This window comes from Vigna unguiculata, chromosome 3 (assembly GCF_004118075.2).
Source record: "Vigna unguiculata cultivar IT97K-499-35 chromosome 3, ASM411807v1, whole genome shotgun sequence".
Classification (NCBI taxonomy): Eukaryota; Viridiplantae; Streptophyta; class Magnoliopsida; order Fabales; family Fabaceae; genus Vigna; species Vigna unguiculata.
This window is the reverse complement of record NC_040281.1, coordinates 772,235-789,023: the sequence shown is the minus strand read 5'-3', so window position 1 is coordinate 789,023 and position 16,789 is coordinate 772,235. Positions and strand designations below refer to the sequence as shown.

Genomic DNA, 16,789 nt, shown 5'->3' with positions numbered 1-16,789 from the left:
TTCTACGAAATGAAATGCTTATAAGTGAACATGTTAGTGTACTAAACTTGTTAATGTGTTTTTTTTTAACCAAACCTTAGTTGTGTGTGCCTATAAGTAGTATTCTTCAATTGTTTTGTCAAATAATAAGCCCTTAAATAGTTGGGCCAGCCCATTACCCAAACCCTACACGGGTTTCACCAAACCCGGAGACCACAGCAAGCAAAACGAAAACCCTACTCTGACCCTTTCATTACATACTTAGATATATAGAACAACAACACTCGAACCAGAAACCCTACTGAGACACCCTTCTCCCATTTATCAAAAGCGCAGTTACACCCTCACTCCTTCCCCTTCCCTCTCTCATACGCAACAAACAACATGGCCGAACGTGGAGGCGGAGACCGTGGTGGATTCGGTCGTGGCTTCGGCGGCCGCGGCCGCGGAGATAGGGGCCGCGGCGGACGCCGCAGGGCCTCGGGGCGCCGCGACGAGGAGGAAAAATGGGTCCCTGTAACGAAACTTGGACGCCTCGTAAAGGATGGTAAAATCCGAAGCCTGGAACAGATCTACCTGCACTCACTCCCAATTAAGGAGCACCAAATAATTGACACCCTCGTTGGTCCTACTCTCAAAGACGAGGTCATGAAGATCATGCCTGTCCAGAAACAGACTCGCGCCGGTCAGCGTACGCGCTTCAAGGCCTTCGTCGTCGTTGGAGACGGTAATGGCCACGTCGGTCTCGGTGTCAAGTGCAGTAAGGAAGTTGCCACCGCCATTCGTGGCGCCATTATCTTGGCTAAGCTCTCTGTTATTCCCGTCAGGAGAGGGTATTGGGGAAACAAGATTGGAAAGCCCCACACCGTTCCATGCAAGGTCACCGGAAAGTGTGGTTCCGTCACAGTCCGCATGGTCCCTGCCCCTCGTGGGTCCGGTATCGTCGCTGCCAGGGTCCCCAAAAAGGTATTGCAGTTCGCCGGAATCGATGATGTTTTCACCTCCTCCAGAGGTTCAACCAAAACCCTCGGAAACTTCGTCAAGGTTAACCCTTACCCGTGTAATATTTATTTTATTGTCTATTGATTGTTTCGTTTATTGGATAATGCTTGATAACGATTATTTACAATGGTTTTTAACGAGTTCTCTCAAGTTTTATTCATTTTGTTTTTGTTTTGATTAATTTTGTTGTTTTAGCCTTATTAATGATTTTGAGTTTGTTCGTTCGGTTGATGCTGTTTAAATTTTACGAGCAATTTATGTCATGCTCCTTTTAGAAACATTTGCCATGTTCATTGCATTTGTAGGGTTTTAGTATTTCAACTATATGTCCATATTTTTCTGTAACTTGATGATGCCATCGTTAATGCTTAATTATTGTATTGGTTGTTATTGTGTTTTGCTTATCGGATCAACTCTTATAATTGTTTATAATCTTACATACCTTGGTTGCATGGACATACTATATAATTTAGTTTTATTCTATTACGCGCTAGGTTGCCTTATGATTAATTCTGGTTGTCTAATTTAGTACTATAAATTGCTTTAGAAGAAATGAGTTCAGTGTAAAATTTAGTCAGTCTTTTTGATGAACTCAATGAGTACTTTTACGTATAGGAAATAATAGGAGAAAACTTAAGTGAATTATTTTATATTTTATGTTTAGTTTATGAGTAAGCTAATATGTAAAATCTCTTCAGTAAGCTTTTTTGTAGATTGAACTAAGTAGAGAACTATAATTAATTTTACCTTTCCCATTGTTTTCCCTGAATGGGTTATTATAAGTTTTTTGAAGTGGGGTAGTATTTTGTTTTTATTGTATCTATCCCCATCCAATTTAGTAACACCATTTTCAGTTTTTTAAATCATTTGTATGAATTTTGAAATATTGAATAACCAATAAGTAAATATGGATGATATCTGAGTCTTAGTTATTTATTTTTAATCAGTTTTTCTAATGCCTCTTATCTTTTTACAGGCCACTTTTGATTGTCTGCTTAAAACCTACGGTTTTCTAACACCCGAATTCTGGAAGGAGACTCGCTTCTCTAAATCACCATTCCAAGAATACACAGATCTATTGGCAAAGCCAACAGGAAAGGCCCTCATCCTGGAAGAGGAAAGAGTCGAGGCTTGATGCTTGAGCTAGCAATTTTGAAGTTATCTGTTGATGAGTGTTCTAAGTATTGCTAGGACCCAGTAGTTATATGTTTTGCAGAGTTTTTGTTATTTCCTTTATTATTGAGTTTAATGGTTTTGACCTTTTTTCAAATGCCGAAATCTTATGGATCTATTAATTTTTCACACTGTCGTAACTTAATGACAGATTATAATTGAAAGAAAAGAAAGTGTGTTCTGGGTTTAAGTTCCCATGAGATTGGTTAAACGTATCTTTGAAATTAATACGATTTATTAGTTGTATTTGGTTGTCATTTTTTATCGCTAAGCGTAGCCATATGAACATGTTTGCCTACGCCCATGTGAGAAGGTTCTATTGTTAATTTGGAGGAAATTATTGATGTATTTTAATTCAATACTCAGTGACCTACACTACCAATCAAATGTTTACACGCTGATGTGATTTTGTTAGCTGTCTGGTTATTGAAGTTGATTGAAGTCTAGTGACCCTAGTTAAGAATTAAACCGGTTGCATAGTTGTGTTTTGTGAGGTAAGTTGTCACATTACGGGCATGAATATTGGAAAGAAACTTGCTTAGACCCCACAATCGATTATGACCTTTCTTCAGTGAAATTAGCGAATTGATAACGGTGCGAGTCACTCTGCTTTGTGTTGTTGTTCAAGCGAAACTACTATGCTCTCATTCCCCCTCAAGTTGTGGCCCTGGTCCCATTATATTTGAGGTGCCACTGTCAAACATGGTGGGAAGGACCCTCCATGTGAACAAGTCTGGGAGCAGACACACACCTTATGAATCAAAAGTGCTTTAAGACACACCCTCAACAACACACTCACTTCTATCGCTAATACAATTTTAAAGATTTTGGAGGGCGAGCATATTCTCCTGCAGAAAGATCAACTTCACACGCTGTTGCTGCACGCCACAGTGTAGTGTGGACCAATTTTCTAAACCACAGGTTTTCCGATAGAATCTCAAGTTTACCACCTACAGTGTCACGAGCAAGTTAAACTACACAATGTGGAGAAAACTTGGCTACTTGAAAAATATCAAAAGCTTTTTGATTTTTCATTTACGGAAGGAATGAATGTGCAGAAGACATTTGAAATTGAAATCCATCCACAATGCGCATACCAACACCGCCAGAAAATTTTAAGATCAAAACATTTTTATTTCACTGTAAAGACAGACATAATTTACAAATCAACGGATTCTATGATCAACGAATTATATTACTGATTATTAAAAGATTAGGAACCATATTAAATTATCTCATAACTATTAATAGTTTAATTTAGTTCTCGGATGTTGGTAAAAATATGATGTTTGAATGATTTGTAGATAGATATTCAAAACATATATATGCTAACGTTATCGTTGTTGTGAATGCTAACTTATTTTCATGTGTTTTATTTATGGTTATGAATCCAATAAGTTGATACATCTCTTCAAAACTTAAAACGTCATAATATATGTGTTAGTTAATGTTAATGGCAGTCACTTGTGAGTTTGTTTGTCCAAACACAACACGTTTACCAGCTAAGCTGGTTCTGGGTCCCACCGGCTATCGTACGCATATCCAATCCAAGATGGTTTTAACTTGCAATTGCAATGCATGGAGTGCGCATTACGCTACCATGGCTTGGGCTTTACTAGAGCGATTAACATAAGATGATGAGAAAGGGTTTACTGTGTTTCCCTGTCACTCACTCAGTATTGGTCTGCTTAACCATAACAGCCAGCTATACACTCACTGATTACTCAGATTTATTTAATCTCACTATCACTCTCACTGCAACACACACACAGAACAACAATTAAAAAAAAGCAAAAAAGAAAAAAAGGGGAAAACAAAGCCCAGATTTAAAATCACAATCTAGAGAGAGAAACAAGCACAGACTATGAAACCATCTATCTCAGCAACTCTCTCTCTAAAATCACCGTCTCCTTCTCAGACCTGCATTTTCTCTGCGACTCTTGCTGTTTCTCGCACTGCGCGCCTAGGGATCCACGGAGCTACGAACAAGTGGATGTGACTGCTTACGGCATCGCTTAGATCGGCCATGGCGGAGGTTTCCGGGGAGGTTGGAACGGAGGCGACTGTGGCCACGCCGGTTGCGCCGTTGGCGGTGTCCGGATCGTTCAAGGAGGGGAAAGGCTCGTCGCGGAGGCGCGCGCCTTCGATGAGGCAGAGCCTCGACGCGGACGAGTTCATGAACCTGTTGCACGGTTCGGATCCGGTCAAGGTGGAGCTCAATCGGTTGGAGAATGAAGTTAGAGGTGCGAAAATGCGACTCGATCTGGCGAGTTTTTGGCCTGATTTTGCTTCGCCTTGTTGACTAATGGTGACTCGCTTGTGTTGCGTCGTGTTTGCAGATAAGGACAGGGAATTGTCGGAAGCGCAAGCGGAGATCAAAGCCTTGAGGTTCTCCGAACGGCTCAGAGAAAAAGCCGTTGAAGAGGTCACCTTCTAATTTTTGCTTCGTTGTATTATTGAAGTTAAATTGAATCAATTACAAGTTTCTGATATGATCATTGCTGTTACTGTTATAATTAGGACTTAAGAATATGGAAACTTCATTACTAATTTCTTTATTTATTTATTTTTTATTTTTCAACTTTTGCACTGGACAATGTTTCTTTGCTCACTGATTTTATTACTTAGCAAAAAAAAAAAAAAAATTATACAAAGTACTCTGTATGTTCCCGTTTTTGTTTCTTGGTGAATGGTGTATTGATTCGAGTTTGCTTTTGGTGTTTACTGTGCGTATATTTATTGTTCAATAGTCATTCTTCCAGTTTTTCTGTTTCATGTGTTTGTGCAAGTAATTATGCTTTGGCTGATTTAGTGAGTGGGGCTACTTCGCCCGTGTTGTATTTTAACGTGGTTTTGTAATTACTTCAACTATTTTTAGTGCATGGTCACATGAGAACTTGTTAATGTGCCATGCTTTCATTTATTCGTGTTGCTGCTGTTTCTTAATGTATAGAGTCATCACTTAACGTCAACTTGAAATATAACTTTATTTTCTGTATTTTTTTTCGTTGTTCTGTAGCTTACTGAAGAGTTGTCAAAGGTTGAAGGGAAGCTGAAGTTAACAGAGTCTCTTCTAGAAAGCAAAGTATTACTTGAACACTCTATCAACCTTAGTGAGGACTAAATTTTTTAGGTTACATGATGTGTTTACTAAACTGGATATTTCTTGCAGAATCTTGAAATAAAGAAAATCAATGATGACAAGAAAGCATCGATGGCAGCTCAGTTTGCTGCTGAAGCCACTCTTCGAAGGGTCCATGCTGCTCAGAAGGATGATGACATGCCTCCTATAGAGGCCATTCTTGCTCCTCTAGAAGCTGAACTTAAGCTTGCCCGGCAAGAGGTACTGTTATTTTGTTCTTCTACTTTGAATGCGATTCCCATGAGAAGAAACTGATGAAGGCAACTGAAGCTGGCCTGTCATGGGTGATTTATGTCATTGCTTTCTTGAACTTGTTCCTTGCAGATTGCTAAACTTCAAGATGATAACAAAGCTTTAGATCGTCTTACCAAATCTAAAGAAGCAGCACTTCTTGAAGCTGAGAAGACTGTTCAGATTGCCTTGGCTAAGGCCTCCATGGTGGATGATCTCCAAAATAAAAATCAAGAGCTAATTAAACAGATTGAGATTTGCCAGGTATTTGCAATTTTGTACTATGTTTCTTCTCCAATTATGCCAGCGGTAATAATTTAATTTCTTACATTTGGTGTCATCATATCCTCTTCCAGGAAGAAAATAAAATTTTGGACAAAATGCATAGACTGAAGGTGGCAGAGGTTGAAAAGCTTACCCAAACCGTGAGGGAACTAGAAGAGGCTGTACTTGCGGGTGGTGCGGCTGCCAATGCTGTGAGAGATTATCAGCGGAAAGTTCAAGAAATGAATGTAATGAGTTAACTATATTAACTATACTCTTCTTCTTTGTTTACTCAATCATAACTTAAAGCATGCTAATTGCTGCATTTGCCTATTTTGACACTACATAGGAAGAAAGAAAAACACTTGACCGGGAGTTAGCTCGTGCCAAGGTAACAGCAAACAGAGTAGCTGTAGTGGTTGCTAATGAATGGAAGGATGCTAATGACAAAGTGATGCCTGTAAAACAATGGCTTGAAGAACGACGATTCTTGCAGGTGAATATTATTTATGATTCCTTTTGATTTAAGCTTTTTTCTTTAAATAATAGATACCTAAAATCTTCCTCAATTTTGTTTCCCTTCAATGCGGTTTCAATTTATTTTTACCAAACTACATTCTTGTAGGGAGAGATGCAGCAACTTCGAGACAAGCTTGCTATAACTGAGCGCACTGCAAAGTCTGAAGCACAGTTAAAAGTAATAATCTGGTTTTACAGCCCCCATGTATTAGCTTAGGAGATTACTTCTGCCGTTACTCAAGGTAAACCTTTTACAATTTTCAGGAAAAATATCAATTAAGGCTTAAAGTGCTACAGGAGAGTTTGAGAGAAACTTCTAACAGTATTAATCGCGGCACCTCAGAGGGAAGATGTATTAGCAATGGGCCTTCTCGACGACAATCCCTTGGTGGGGCTGATAACATCTCTAAACTAACATCTAATGGGTTTCTGAAAAGATCACCATCCATTCAACTTAGGTCTTCTGTATCTTCAAGCACAGTTTTGAAGCATGCTAAAGGCACATCTAAATCATTTGATGGCGGCACAAGGTCATTAGAAAGGAGTAAAATTCTTCTAAATGGAAAACCTCCAAGTTATTCATTCAATCAGTCTTCTGAAGGAACCAAACACCGGGAAGAAAATGATAATTGGAAAGGAAATTCAGATGATAAGCCAAATGACTTCCCAACAGTCGATACGGAGGATAGTGTTTCTGGGGTTTTGTATGATTTGCTGCAGAAAGAGGTCTTAGCCTTGAGGAAAGCTGGTCATGAGAAAGATCAAAGCCTAAAAGATAAAGATGATGCCATTGAAGTTAGTATTTATTTGATTTGGGATTAATATTAGATTAGTAGTTGATATTATAATCTTAGCTAATTTGCAATGGTATTATTTGTCAGATGCTAGCAAAGAAAGTAGATACACTGACCAAAGCCATGGAAGTTGAGGCTAAGAAGATGAGAAGAGAAGTAGCGGTCATGGAGAAGGAGGTAGCTGCAATGCGTGTGGAGAAAGAACAAGAGAGCAGAGCAAAGCGTTTCAGTAATGTAAAGGGTCCTGTGAACAGTGCTCAGCATCAGCTTGTTTCTGGAAGGTACCTTTTTTTTTCCCCTTCTATTTATTGATTTGCCAGATTTTAGGTTTACATCATGTACCATTTTTACGGTTAACCTAATGGATAATTTTGTTTTCACCCTGTTATGGTAACTGAACAATATCTAGGCATTTTGACACATGCAACCCTAGTGATTTGTGTTGAAAAATTTTACATCAATTTTCTGGAAAAGGAAGATCATTGCTATTGATCATAACTTGTATTTTGTATCTCGTTGCATATGTGATACATATTTTACATTGCCATGGCATTATTTACTTAAATGATCTATCCGATTTTGTTTCGGATCTTCAGTGAATACACGTGATTTTTAGAATATTTATCGATATTATCCTCTAATATGTGAGAGAATATTTTCTCTAAAATTACATTATTCGTTTGCCCTGTTTTCGTTTCTTAAACTACGTTTGTATGTAATTGTTAAAATCCCCGTCGGTATAGGATTTATTTTGTTGATTTTTTGTCAACAATTCTTGAACTTGCAGAAATTCCTGAATTTGGTGATTGAATTTTCAAATTGTATATGCTTGACTTAATGATTTCCCCGTTAACTTGGGTGACATGTTACATTTGCTCAGAAATGTGGCACGGGGAGGATTAACACGCAGCACCCAATGACAATGTCTCCCGAAGAGGCACTAAGGATTGAACTTTCATAGCATCGTTCCTCTACCCTTCTTTGTTTATTTTTACTTTTATCTTTTCCCCCCAATTGATTATAAGATTGTAACGCATTCCGACGACCATTGTTTATGTTATTGGCCATGGATTGATGGTGAGAAGAGAGTTTGAGAATCGGTATGCGTCTGACATAGAGTCGTGTATTTCCTGCTTAGAGAGAGATCGGCTAAGAAGCCAGGCAAAGGAAGAAAATTAACTTGGAGCTAACCTTCAGCTTTTCTTTGGGTGGCTGTGTGGTTGTATAGGTAGCTTTATATCCCCCCTTTCTCCTTTTTGCAGTTGATATTTGTAATACGCAGATAGTGTGATTGTGCCCTCTCATCTCAGGTTTGTTAATATCTTTGTAATCAGATCAAGATCTAAGCTTATTTGGTTGTGAAATACATTAATAGTTTCAAGTTGATTATAAGTTCGTGTTTGTGTGAAGCACGAAGTGCTGCCTTTCATTTCTCTGTTGTTAAATTTTGGTAACCCATAGCGCTTGCACTTATGATCCCCCTCTTATCACTAAGAAGGATGAAGTACGACATTCTGTCTTTATAACTAGATTATCTATATGAAGATTCTTCTCCTCTTGAGATCATAATGTTATATTTTAGCTTCATGATAGTACTTGGATAGTCTTGCCAACAACTTTTAGGTTAGGTAATTGAAATTATATATTGAATACTTCTATTATTGACTGATATTTTATTTTAAATTTTGGAGTTGTGAATTTTATTACGTGGATTTTAAACTAGTGAAAATTATTAAAAGTCATAAAAGAAACCAATTTTAAGAGATCCCTTTTGCATTAGAAGGGATTAAATTATTATTGTTATTAGTAGTAGTATTTTTTTTATTATTATTATTATATATACATTTCTTAGGATAATATACTTTATGTAACTTGAAGAGTGTAATTTTGTCGACAGAGAAATTCTACACCACTGAGTAAAAGTTCAAGGGAGGCATAGCTCATACGGCAAGTATCGTTTGAAAAGAAAACAATTATCATTGATGTCAATTTTTTTATTGGATGAGAGCGTGTCGTCTATGTGCCCGTAGTTTATTCAGTTTCCTTTATTAAAATTTATTTACATTTCAACGGTAAAAGGCACTGGTACAAAAAATGGTGACATCCATGACATTTAAATTTTCATTTAAAGATGGAAAAACATAAAATTAAAAGAATTAAAATATATAATCAATTGGCTAAATTGCTTCGTATGTAAGGTATTGCTAGTTCACGCTTGCGAAGATTAAGTGTGGATTGTTAGTCCGGGTGTTATTGGATTAACAAAACCAATTAATTTGAATTGATTATATTATTATTTCCACTTTAAATTGGTCAAGCTTTCAAATTTATTTATCTTCAATTCGAATCAATCCCGTAAATCAATCGACTATTTTTGCAAATGAGCAACATTTGACATAAATGACGAAGTAATATTTTGTCCTCTTCAAGCCACTATTGCATAGTTTGAATGTTATGTTTTCTATATGACCTATTTAGCGTGTTTGAAATTTGGAAGATATTTATGATTAATTTCATAACAATGTAATGTCAGGGAAAAGATAAAATGACTAAAAAATGAACAAATAAATGAGCTGAAATGTAAAAAATCACATGATTAAAATTCCATCCGATAAAATTATTCAACCACACAATTTAGTAGTGGTTTCTTTTGTGCCTAGAGCCCACCCTAACATCGAAAGGTTGCCACCTCTGAGCTCGAAGATCTAAGAACCGACTGAAGTGAAAGCAATTCAAATGCAATTATTGACACTTCGTTTCTTAAAAAGACCTCGATCAGTAATATATAAAAGAAATCAATCACTGGTTATTAGGGGAAGTAGTAAAGAATTGGAATAAGGATTTACAAGAAAACAAAGATAAATCCCTATCGCTTTTATATGATCCACCGTGTTTCCACAAATATCAATAACAGATAAAGTAGTGTTCAAAATTCTGCCTTAATGGCACTATTAGTTTATCACTAGATCACGAAGGAAACAAACAACATAATTTACATGGATATTCAGGGCGAAATATCAGGGTTTCAGACTTCACTATTGCCTCCAAAGATATTACAGCAAACGAATGAATAGAGAAAGTGATATGTCATCTATTGGCAATACAAATGGGGACAAAACAGATTAAACTAGTCCTCTAATTGATAACAATTATACTTTGGAATGGTTTCACCAACCCCAGAAAAATAAAAAAATAGTGGAGCTATAGAGAAACAGTTCTTCTGTATAGTATTTCATCATCAATCTCAGCTTCGTCATCTGACATTATGTCATTCCCCGGTAGCTCCAATTTCCCTCCCATACAGAATCCGGGACCTACACTTTCAGTTTCAATGTAATGACCCTGCAACCTCTCTTCAAACCTCTGGTCACTACAATTCAGCATCCAATTCAACGAACACCTTATCCCCTTACTCTTGAGCCTCTGGTATCTGGGTTTGATTCTAGACTCCAAACTGTAAGTAAAGTACTCCGGGAATTCCACAAGCTCTTTCAAGGGTCTCCCCATCTCACTCTTAAAGAAGTAATAGCTGTTTTTCATCAGCTCAACTCTCAATGCCACCAACTGAGGACACTTGATCACCATTCTAGCCACATCCTCCTCTGTTACAGTCCTTCCAAGGAGGAACTCAAGGGGCTTCATAATCACGTGCTGGTTCAGGCTCACTACCTGAGGCATGTTCTCCACCACCCGTGCAAACCCTTCAGGATCAACCTTAAGCTTCAAACTGAAAAAGTACTGCTGAGTGGACAACTTAGCCTTCAGAGGCAGCCCAAGAATCTGCGGATATTGAGCAATAACCGAAGCCAAACACTCCCTTCTAACACCAAAACTAATCAAACATTCCACATTGGGTTTCACAGTTTCCTCAAGATCATAGCCAAGAATGTAAGCTCTCTTCTCCAACATCCTAGCCAAAACCTTCTTCGGCAACCCTAAATCGACCAAGTAATCAATCATGGGCTTGATCACAGTCCCAACTCTCATCCCTAACAAATAAGGATACTGAGTAACCATTGGACCAATATCTCTAGGGTTCACTCCAATACTAACAAGATAAGCCACCGAAGTGCTCATAGTACCCTCAAGCTTGAACCCAAGAAGTTCAGGGTACTTCTGCAACACATACCCAATATCATCTTTCTCCACATCAAGGCCCCTGAGGAACTTAACAACAGGAGCAAGCTCAACGATGACACTAGCATGCAACACCTGCGGGTAATTCTTAACGAACTCCCCAAGCTTGGGCCTTGCAATCCCAATTTTCTCTAAGTACCCCAACACGGGAATCATGTTTTTTCTGACACTGCAACCTAAGATCAAAGGGTAATTGTTGATATCGTCGACTGTTAGACCTAATTTTTGGAGAAACTCGACACGCTCGCGCATGACGTCGACGGTGGAGGGAAGTTCGAGGTCGTGCAACTCGTCCGGGATGATTCCCAAACCCTTGAGGTAGTCGAAGATGATTACTCGCGAAACGAGCTTCTCCTTGCGACCTTGGATCACGCCCCATGTCACCGATGGCATCTCGTATTCGGGGAGTTTGGATGATTGGGTTCCGTAATAAACCCTAAGGGTTTTGGGGGGTTTGGAAAAACGGATAATTGCATTGGCGTGATGAGGAAGTAGGTCAGAAACGTTTAGGGCTGATAACAAATTCAGGAGCTTTCTTCTTGTCACCATTGATTGAGGTCCCAGGCTGTGGAAAGGAAATGAAGCTCAAACGAACTCTACTATGGTGGTTTCGTTGCGTTGCATTGCGTTTCAAGAGACACGCACGTAGAAAATGGGCTTGGAGACCCGTTCTCTTGGGCCTTTTTTGGTTTTTTTATTTTTTTTAGACTATTGCTTTCTGCACCAAATAGTTACTAACTGTACACTCATAATACTAGCACAAGACTTAAATATTCTTCCTCATAGTATCACACCACATTTCACCGCACCGTCACCTTAAAGGTAAAAATAAAAAGACAAAAAAAAAACTACAGAAAAAGAAAGAAAAAACGAAAAGAAAATGCAAAAAAAAAAAACTAGTTTTGAATTTTTTTTTCCAGAACATATTTCATTTATTTCAACAAACTTATTTCGGAAAACATTTAAGAATTTCAGAAAGATTTTCTTTTTCTTGAAAATCTGATTTAAAAAATTTTATTCCGAAACATTTTTTATACGTTTTAAAATTTTTATTCTGAAAATCGCCTTCGAAAAATTGTGTTCGAAAATTTTATTTTGAAAATCTCAAAAAGAAAAAATGTTCTGTAAAACTTTCGAAATATATAATCTCACCACCCTTCCTAACAATAAAATGGTCAATTCAAAATTTGAGGGATGGACAAAGAAATTGTGAAGATACAGTAACTAAAAGCCTTCAACTTACCCTTTCCATAAAAATATTTCTACGAGGGGTAGGATAAGATTTATACAGGGTATAAATAGTAATCATTGATATTTGAATGTGATTTTCAACCTATATCAACTTGTTGTATTAGCTGGACTGGAATAAGTATATTAAGTTTTTTTTTTAATAGATGCATTTGATATAACATACTAACATGTCCAACTAAGAAAAACATATATATATATATATATATATTGTAAGCAAATAGAATATAGAATATATTGGTGCAGGAACTCGATGCCCATTTTATTAAACTCAGGCTATTATATAGCCAAAAACAAAAACAAATAATGCATAATAGACTGCACACGTTGTGCCTACAAAATAGGAAATATCCCTACAGACCAGGGAATTATTAAACTGATATAACAAATAATAAAAAACCGTTTCATTCCCTCCCTTAAACTGACTGCAATATGCAGTTAGTTTATTTCAGCAAGATCAATCATTCCCATTTTCTTCCTATGCTTCTCAAAAGCTTCAAATTTCAAGGCTTTAGTCATTAGGTCTGCAACTTGTTCCTGACTTTCACAGTACAACATCTCAACTTCTTTGTCTTTCACAAGATCCCGCAAGAAATGGAACCGCACTCTAATATGCTTGCTTCTTCCATGCATAACAGGATTTTTTGAAAGTTTAATGGTTGAACTATTATCACACATAATTCTGGTGCTGTTTTGAGAATTAGTTAAAAATCTCAATACCCTTTTCATCCATATAGCTTGGCAGGCACAACCTGCAGCAGCCACAAATTCTGCCTCTGTGCTTGAAAGAGTAACAATTGGTTGCTTCTTTGACATCCATGATACAGCTCCTGAACTAAATAAGAATACATATCCAGATGTACTTTTTGAATCATCCTCATCACCTGCATAATCAGAATCTGTGAAAGCGAGTAGATTTGCCTCCTCTCCTTTCTTGTAGAATATTCCATAGCTGGTAGTCCCTTTTAGGTAGCGCAGAATTCTTTTTGCTGCTTGCAGATGTAATTCAGTTGGTCTGGACAGGTACCTACTAATTAAGCTTACACTGAACATAATATCTGGTCTTGTAGCCGTTAGGTACATTAAGCTACCCACAATTTGTTTAAAGTTGATATCATCCACAAGCATACCGTTAACATCTTTGTTAACCTTGCTGCCTGAGACAATTGGACTCTTCACAGGTTTGCTTTCAAACATTGCAAACCTTTTCAGGACGTCATTGGCATATTTTTGCTGACACAAAAAGATTCCTTCTGGTTTTTGTAAGACTTCAATTCCAAGGAAAAACCTCATCTTTCCTAAATCTGTCATATCAAAAGCATGTGACATACACTTCTTAAAATTAGTCATCATACTCACATCATTACCGGTATAAATCAAGTCATCAACGTAGATGCTGACAATTAAAAAATTCTTCTCAACGCCCTTTTTGATAAATAAGGTTTGCTCACTTGGGCATTTTTGAAATCCATTCTGCAAGAAGTGTGCTTCTATACGGCTAAACCAAGCTCTTGGTGCTTGTTTTAGACCGTACAAAGCTTTGTGTAGTTTGTAAACCATGTGCTCCCTTCCCCTTTTCACATATCCCTTTGGTTGATCTACATAAACCTCTTCATTCAACTCTCCATACAGGAAGGCAGATTTAACATCTAGTTGAAAGATGTCCCACCCTTTGCATGCAGCAAGAGCCACAATCAATCTTACCGTGTCCATCCGTGCAACCGGTGCAAATACTTCAGAGAAATCAATTCCATGTTGTTGTGAATAGCCTTTGACTACTAACCTTGCTTTGTATTTATCAACTTCACCCATTTCATTTAGCTTTGTTTTGTAAATCCACTTCACTCCAATTGTTCTTGCTCCAACCGGTAGATCCGTTAGCTCCCAAGTGTGATTCTTTTCAATTGATTGCATTTCACTGTCCATGGCTTTCCTCCATTTTTCATGTTTGATTGCTTCTTCAAACTGAACCGGATCATCATTGATGACATTTTGGACCATGTAGGCAGTTGCCTCTTCTCCTTCTTCTTCTTCACTTAAACCTGCGCCACTGACATAATCTTGCATCCAAGTTGGTTGTAGTCGCTCTCTTCTTGGAACTGCACTGGTTTCACCAACTTCTTCAAGTTCTGTGTTGTCTTCAAGTGTATTGTCTTCAAGTTGAATTCCATCATTGTGTTGTTGTTGTTCACCGTCGTCACTATGGAGTTCATCATCACTCCACACCAATTCAGTTTCAAGTTGCTCTTTATAATTTGTACCCCAATCCCATCCTTTTTCTTCTTCAAATAGGACATCTTTGCTAACTACAATTCTTTTGACTTTGGGATCAAATAAGCGGTAACCTTTGGATTCATCACTAACACCTAGCATGATACAAGGGAAACTTTTATCATCAAGTTTACCTCGTTTTGCATCTGGTATGTGAACGTGAGCTAGGCATCCCCAAATCCGAAGGTGTTTGATAGAAGGTTTGATCCCACTCCAAGCTTCTTGTGGTGTGACATATTTTACTGCATGTGTGGGACAACGATTCAGCAAATAGAATGCCCAATTAACTGCTTCAGGCCAAAAGGTTTTAGGAACCCTCCTTGCGGACAACATACATCGTACCATATTCATAACGGTTCTATTTTTGCGTTCCGCTACTCCGTTTTGTTGTGGCGTGTACGCTGTGGTAAGCTGCCGTTTGATACCATTTTCATCACAAAATGATCTGAAAGCAAGAGAATTAAACTCCCCCCCTCGATCTGTTCGGAGACACTTGATGAGCGCCCCGGTCTCCTTTTCAACCATGTTTTTATATAACTTGAAATAGTCCAAAGCTTCAGATTTCTCAGACAGTAAATACACCCAACCCTTACTACTATAGTCATCAATAAGGCTGAAGAAATACCTCTTTCCACTGTTAGAGATGGGTTCTATGGGTCCACAGATGTCTGCATGTATGAGCTCTAAGATGGTGCTGGCATGCCATTTGCTTGTTTTAGGAATCGAAGTGCGATGTTGTTTGCCAGTGAAACAATCAGAACATACAATACCCGTGGAGTCAAGTGTGGGTAGACCAAGCACCATATTATGTGTTTGTAGGGTCTTCAAGCCTTTGTAGTGTAGATGTCCAAACCTTTGATGCCAGAGGTTAGTGGTATCAGCAGTAGTATGCAGGCAATCATCAATGGGAGATGGTGTGGTGCAACCTTCATCAAATAGAATGAACATGCGATTTGAGGTCATGGTTGTTTGAACAATCAGACCTTTGGATTGGTGATAAATACTACATTTTCCATTTTTTATGAGAATGGAAAGTCCTCGTTCCTGCAGCTGCCCAATACTTAACAAATTTTTGTGAAGTTCAGGGACATAGTAGACATTTCGTATCAGAAAAGCAGTACCATTAAAAGTTAATCTGACACTTCCTGTGCCAACAACTGTCATTCGAGAGTTATTGCCACATTTGATAAAATGCTTGGCTTCATTAACCAATTCCATGAAAGCATTCTTATCACCACACATGTGATTCGAACACCCGGAATCCAAGAACCATGCAACCTCCTTGTTGATTTGCTCATCAATGGTGGCCATCAGGACCAACTCTTCAGTGTCACCTAGTTCGGCATAATTTGCTTCCTTGTTCCATTGGGGGCATTCATATTGGAAATGACCCAATTTGTGGCACTTGAAACACTCCACGGTGGCCTTAGAGAAAGCTTGTCTTCCTCTACCACATCCACGACCTCGGTTGGGCACTCTCCCTCTGCCTCGTCCTCCATTGCGACTGTTTTCTGATGTTAGTACCTGCTCGTCATATCGGTTAATTCTTCTGAATTTTTGCTCATGAACCACCAAAGTGCTTTGTAGTTCATCAACAGACATGGTCTCTGTGTCGTGTGATTCTTCAATAGAAACCACTACATAAGTGAAACGATCTGTCAAAGTGCGGAGTATTTTTCAACCACCTTGGAGTCAGGCATAGTTTCACCGTTGCTGCGCATCTTATTTGCCACTGTCATTACCCGAGCAAAGTATTCTGTGATGGTTTCGGTGTCAATCATTTCAAGCACCTCAAACTCCCGTCTTAATGCGTTAAGCAAGGATTTCTTAACTCGTGCATTACCTCCAAACTTGCGCTTTAAAGAATCCCACACAATCTTTGACGTGCTTCTGTCTAAAATTTGCTCAAAGACAGTCCGGTCAATAGCTCGGAAAAGGTAATGCTTTACCTTATGATCATCGAGCCTAGCGTTCTCCAATTGTTCCAACTGTTCGTCAGTTAGATCAGCACTCTCATCTGGTTTTTCAA

The 16,789-nt window shown here is 38.2% G+C and overlaps 3 protein-coding genes across 3 annotated transcripts; 2 read left to right on the top strand and 1 right to left on the bottom strand.

Annotated features, from left to right (window-relative positions):
* The first annotated feature begins 236 nt into the window (after positions 1-236).
* Positions 237-2,400, top strand: LOC114179856 (40S ribosomal protein S2-4-like). Its single transcript, XM_028066336.1, has 2 exons — positions 237-1,023; positions 1,958-2,400. Exons 1-2 carry the CDS (start codon positions 364-366, stop codon positions 2,114-2,116), a joined length of 819 nt encoding a protein of 272 aa, XP_027922137.1. The 5' UTR covers positions 237-363; the 3' UTR covers positions 2,117-2,400.
* A 1,395-nt stretch (positions 2,401-3,795) lies between these two features.
* Positions 3,796-8,513, top strand: LOC114177929 (microtubule-associated protein 70-2-like). Its single transcript, XM_028063535.1, has 11 exons — positions 3,796-4,397; positions 4,494-4,579; positions 5,174-5,239; positions 5,327-5,497; positions 5,621-5,791; positions 5,884-6,039; positions 6,141-6,287; positions 6,417-6,488; positions 6,575-7,105; positions 7,192-7,385; positions 7,985-8,513. The coding sequence occupies exons 1-11, from the start codon at positions 4,181-4,183 to the stop codon at positions 8,022-8,024; spliced, it is 1,851 nt and encodes a 616-aa protein (XP_027919336.1). The 5' UTR covers positions 3,796-4,180; the 3' UTR covers positions 8,025-8,513.
* A 1,530-nt stretch (positions 8,514-10,043) lies between these two features.
* On the bottom strand, positions 10,044-11,850 carry LOC114179300 (transcription termination factor MTERF4, chloroplastic). The gene has a single exon (XM_028065589.1). The coding sequence runs from the start codon at positions 11,788-11,790 to the stop codon at positions 10,306-10,308; it is 1,485 nt and encodes a 494-aa protein (XP_027921390.1). The 5' UTR covers positions 11,791-11,850; the 3' UTR covers positions 10,044-10,305.
* Between the last annotated feature and the right edge of the window lie 4,939 nt (positions 11,851-16,789).

Excerpts from the sequence above, each read along its gene's own strand:
- LOC114177929 (XM_028063535.1), top strand. The coding sequence starts at position 4,181 with ATGGCGGAGGTTTCCGGGGAGGTTGGAACGGAGGCGACTGTGGCCACG. Across the intron at positions 4,398-4,493 it reads GTTGGAGAATGAAGTTAGAG|ATAAGGACAGGGAATTGTCG; the intron begins GTGCGAAAATGC and ends TCGTGTTTGCAG. Across the intron at positions 6,288-6,416 it reads AAGAACGACGATTCTTGCAG|GGAGAGATGCAGCAACTTCG; the intron begins GTGAATATTATT and ends ACATTCTTGTAG.
- LOC114179300 (XM_028065589.1), bottom strand. The coding sequence starts at position 11,790 with ATGGTGACAAGAAGAAAGCTCCTGAATTTGTTATCAGCCCTAAACGTT.
- LOC114179856 (XM_028066336.1), top strand. The coding sequence starts at position 364 with ATGGCCGAACGTGGAGGCGGAGACCGTGGTGGATTCGGTCGTGGCTTC. Across the intron at positions 1,024-1,957 it reads CCCTCGGAAACTTCGTCAAG|GCCACTTTTGATTGTCTGCT; the intron begins GTTAACCCTTAC and ends ATCTTTTTACAG.